The following is a 4,359-nucleotide window of genomic DNA, read 5'->3' as shown; positions in this document are numbered from 1 at the left end:
ACACTTACCTGTTGATTCTTTTGGCGACAATTCTGTCAGATTGAGAAGGGCGAGCACACAACAACAACATGCGAAAAAAAAACAAACAGAATCAAACACAACAAACTTAGTAAGAATACGACAACTTCTGTTGGAAATGTTAGAATACAGCTAATGGACAGTCTACACAAGTTAAGAAGAGGGGGCACGATTGGTCCAACCAACCTCACCTCTTGATAGAGGGAACTGTAACTGCTAAGGTCTTTTTTTTTTTAAGAGGTTTGACAGAGAGAACTATAACTGTACTTTTTTAAGCGAATGCAAATATCAAGTTTTTTTTTAAAGAGGTTTGACAGAGGGAACTGTGACTGCTAGAGAAATCGAAGAGAGAAGGAAGACAGGATAGGAGAAAGCCAGCCGTTCCGAGAACGAACATTATCCCATCAGGATAAAAAAAAAAAACACATGTATTTTTTTGTTAAGAGGTTTGACAGAGGGAACTGTAACTGCTATGGTCTTATCGTCCCAAAATCAGAGAAGGAAGAGAGTTTTTTAAAGAGGTTTAACAGAGGGAACTGTAACTGCTATGGTCTTATCGTCCCGAAATCGAAGAGAGAAGGAAGAGAGGGATAGGAGAAAGCCAGCCGTTCCGAGAACGAACATTATCCCATCAGGATAAAATCCGCCCCGGGCGGGAATCGAACCATTTTAAAGAGGTTTGACAGAGGGAACTGTAACTGCTATGGTCTTATCGTCCCGAAATCGAAGAGAGAAGGAAGCCAGGTTAAAGAGGTTTGACAGAGGGAACTGTAACTGCTATGGTCTTATCGTCCCGAAATCGAAGAGAGAAGGAAGCTTTTTTAAAGAGGTTTAACAGAGGGAACTGTAACTGCTATGGTCTTATCGTCCCGAAATCGAAGAGAGAAGGAAGAGAGGGATAGGAGAAAGCCAGCCGTTCCGAGAACGAACATTATCCCATCAGGATAAAATCCGCCCCGGGCGGGAATCGAACCATTTTAAAGAGGTTTGACAGAGGGAACTGTAACTGCTATGGTCTTATCGTCCCGAAATCGAAGAGAGAAGGAAGCCAGGTGGAAGAAAGTTGACAGAGGGAACTGTAACTGCTATGGTCTTATCGTCCCGAAATCGAAGAGAGAAGGAAGACAGGATAGGAGAAAGCGATTATCGTCCCGAAATCGAAGAGAGAAGGAAGACAGGATAGGAGAAAGCCTGCCGACAGAGGGAACTGTAACTGCTATGGTCTTATCGTCCCGAAATCGAAGAGAGAAGGAAGACAGGATAGGAACACAGAGGGAACTGTAACTGCTATGGTCTTATCGTCCCGAAATCGAAGAGAGAAGGAAGACAGGATAGGAGAAAGCCAGGGGGAACTGTAACTGCTATGGTCTTATCGTCCCGAAATCGAAGAGAGAAGGAAGACAGGATAGGAGAAAGCCAGCCTCCGTAACTGTACTTTTTTAAGCGAATGCAAATATCAAGTTTTTTTTTAAAGAGGTTTGACAGAGGGAACTGTGACTGCTAGAGAAATCGAAGAGAGAAGGAAGACAGGATAGGAGAAAGCCAGCCGTTCCGAGAACGAACATTATCCCATCAGGATAAAACCCGCCCCGGGCGGGAATCGAACCCGCGGCCTAGCGCTTACAAGGCAGACGCACTACCAACTAAGCTAACTAGGCTGGCTGCTAACGTTTTATCGCCCCGACAGAGAAAATGAGGACAGGATAGGAGAAAGCCAGCCGTTCCGAGAACGAACATTATCCCATCAGGATAAAATCCGCCCCGGGCGGGAATCGAACCCGCGGCCTGGCGCTTACAAGGCAGACGCACTACCAACTAAGCTAACTAGGCTGGCTGCTAGGGTCTTATCGCCCCGACAGAGGGAATGAGGACAGGATAGGAGAAAGCCAGCCGTGCCGAGAACAAACCTTACCTCTACGTTGACAATAACAAATAATCTACTCAATCAAATCTTACACTACTTTACGAATATACGGTACTTGTGCAGAAGTCACGTCCGTGAAATATTACTACCAAAGAAGCTGGCACAAATGAGCAGAGACCAGTGTTATTATAGGGTTAGGCTAAACACAAGAAGGAGTTTTCACAATTAGAGCAGTGATTAGTGTTATTATATGGTTAGGTTAAATACAAAAAGAAGCTTTTCTTTTCCACGGACGTGACTTCTGCATAATTACCGAAACAACCAACTACATAGTTAACAAGCTACCCGCCTTCTCGCATGAACCTCACCCAGCCTGAGTGGAGCCGCGAAAAAGCAGCAACAGGCGATTGCCCAAATGGTCACCCATCCGAATAATAACCACGGTCAACGTTGCTGAACTTTAATTTTCCATTGGAAAGTGGATTTTTTTCCATTTTTTAGGATGCTACCTACATTAGACTCGTGTGGTCTGTGTCGTAGCATGCCCATCCCGTAGTATGCCTCTCATCAGATGGGAGAGGAGAGACACAATACTTCCCATTTAGATGCTGGGTCAACACGACAACACCAGAAACTCCAGAAAGTAAAGCCGAAAATTTGCAATCGAAAAACGAGTGCAAATTGCCGCTGGCGTCATTAATTGAGGAAAATATTGTGATAGGGGAAAGGCGCTAAATATGGACACCCACCTGGAGCTCAACAGATGGTCGGCTTCATCGGGTGTCATCAGGGGTTCGGATGTGGGTGTGACGTCCGGCTTGTGGTGCGACTGAGGTATGTTAATGAGATCAGGAACTTTGCTGCAGGGCAGTGAGGCACTCATCTGAAATATTAATCGATTGAAATAAATAAGTAAATCTATAAATCTAACCCATTGATATAAATAATAAGTATTAGGTAAATCTATAAATCTAATCAATTGATATAAATAAGTATCCAATCAAAATATAAATTTATTTGTGTTAAAGCAAAGCCTATTCACAAAATTTTGAGGATATTAGAGCATTACTAAGTGAAGATCAGTGCAGCGGTTGGAGGCATTTCGGCCGCTTTTCGGTTCAACCTATTGACTAAACACGGTAAGAGATGTCGAAAAAGTTATGGGAGGAGAGCCCACAAATCATACTTAAAGGAGTGTCCAAACATAATCGACCGGCCGTCGATCGATATGTTTGGACACACCCTAAGAAATCCAGCTGAGCATAATTTATTAGGATGAGTAGAAAGTCGTGTGATGTTCACACCAGATTATTACAGTCTAGGGTGGCATTAGACCGTCCGGAACCTAGTGATGCAAAGGCCTCATCCGTTGACACCTTGTCTAACCTGAAATATACACGGAATCGACAAGAAAGGGTTAACGAAACTTGAATATACACAAAGATTATTACTTTTTTTCTTAATTTTGGCTAAACTTGGATTTTTACCCCTCCTTAGGAATGCGAGGGTTGAAAACTTAGAGCTCCCTTCCCTCGTTCACTCAACTTTATTACTTACCAGATGATCATCGGACGACATGGTGCTAGGCGTGACCACGGCTTCCAAAGTACTACCCCCTTCCCTCTCCTCGGAGCTGGTGGAGTTCGAACCTGCGGACTCTTCATCAGCAAACTGCACGTCACCGCCCACGTCTAGCAGACCACGACATAGCTCGGGACGACCTGGGGAGGAAAGGATCATCGGACGACATGGTGCTAGGCGTGACCACGGCTTCCAAAGTACTACCCCCTTCCCTCTCCTCGGAGCTGGTGGAGTTCGAACCCGCGGACTCTTCATCAGCAAACTGCACGTCACCGCCCACGTCTAGCAGACCGCGACATAGCTCGGGACGACCTGGGGAGGAAAGAGAGAACGGAGCAGTTGCATTTGGGTAAAAACTATGAATAAAGGTTGATTCCTACGTAAAAAAGTTGTGAAAAAAACCAAATCTGAGATTAAAACTCAGAGTTAATTTAAAGTTAATCATACAAACACTACATAAAACATTGAAGTATATTGGAACATTTTTAAGTCATTTTGATCTAACGTTACATTTTAAACTTATAAATAAAAGATTTCCTCAATATTGCAAATTTCTACCTTACCAATGGTAAGTTACCATAAGGCCAGCTACTCACTATCAGGTAGACCTGACAGGCAGACCTGATCAGATCTACCTGATAGTCAGAAGCTGGCCTAAGACTAAACTAAAACTACTATCTAGTATCTACCATGCAAACAGACTTGACTGTTGAACTAAATAATAAAACCACTAAAAAAATTAATAATAATAAAAAAAAAAAACAAAAAACAAAAAACAAAACTAAAGACTGGAGTTATTTTGGATATTGATTTGGAATTTTGGATAGCAGTGTAGGCAGCCTAGAGACTCTCTGTAAGAAGCAGCCTTTCATAAACATGTACATTTTTCCCGAATA

At 43.2% G+C, this 4,359-nt stretch overlaps 1 protein-coding gene across 1 annotated transcript; it reads right to left on the bottom strand.

The window, feature by feature from the left end:
• Positions 1-8: 8 nt before the first annotated feature.
• LOC113471819 lies at positions 9-3,622 on the bottom strand (the record flags this gene model as incomplete). The annotated part of the gene is made up of 3 exons (XM_026831253.1): positions 3,440-3,622; positions 2,632-2,765; positions 9-32 (listed from the first exon to the last, which is right to left on the bottom strand). Coding segments are annotated over exons 1-3 (341 nt in total), but the record flags the coding sequence as incomplete, so codon positions are not given.
• Positions 3,623-4,359: the final 737 nt, after the last annotated feature.

This window comes from Diaphorina citri, unplaced genomic scaffold, assembly GCF_000475195.1.
Source record: "Diaphorina citri unplaced genomic scaffold, Diaci psyllid genome assembly version 1.1 scaffold3061, whole genome shotgun sequence".
NCBI lineage: Eukaryota > Metazoa > Arthropoda > Insecta > Hemiptera > Psyllidae > Diaphorina > Diaphorina citri.
Note: the sequence above shows the minus strand (reverse complement) of the source record. Positions and strands in the feature narration are given on the sequence as shown.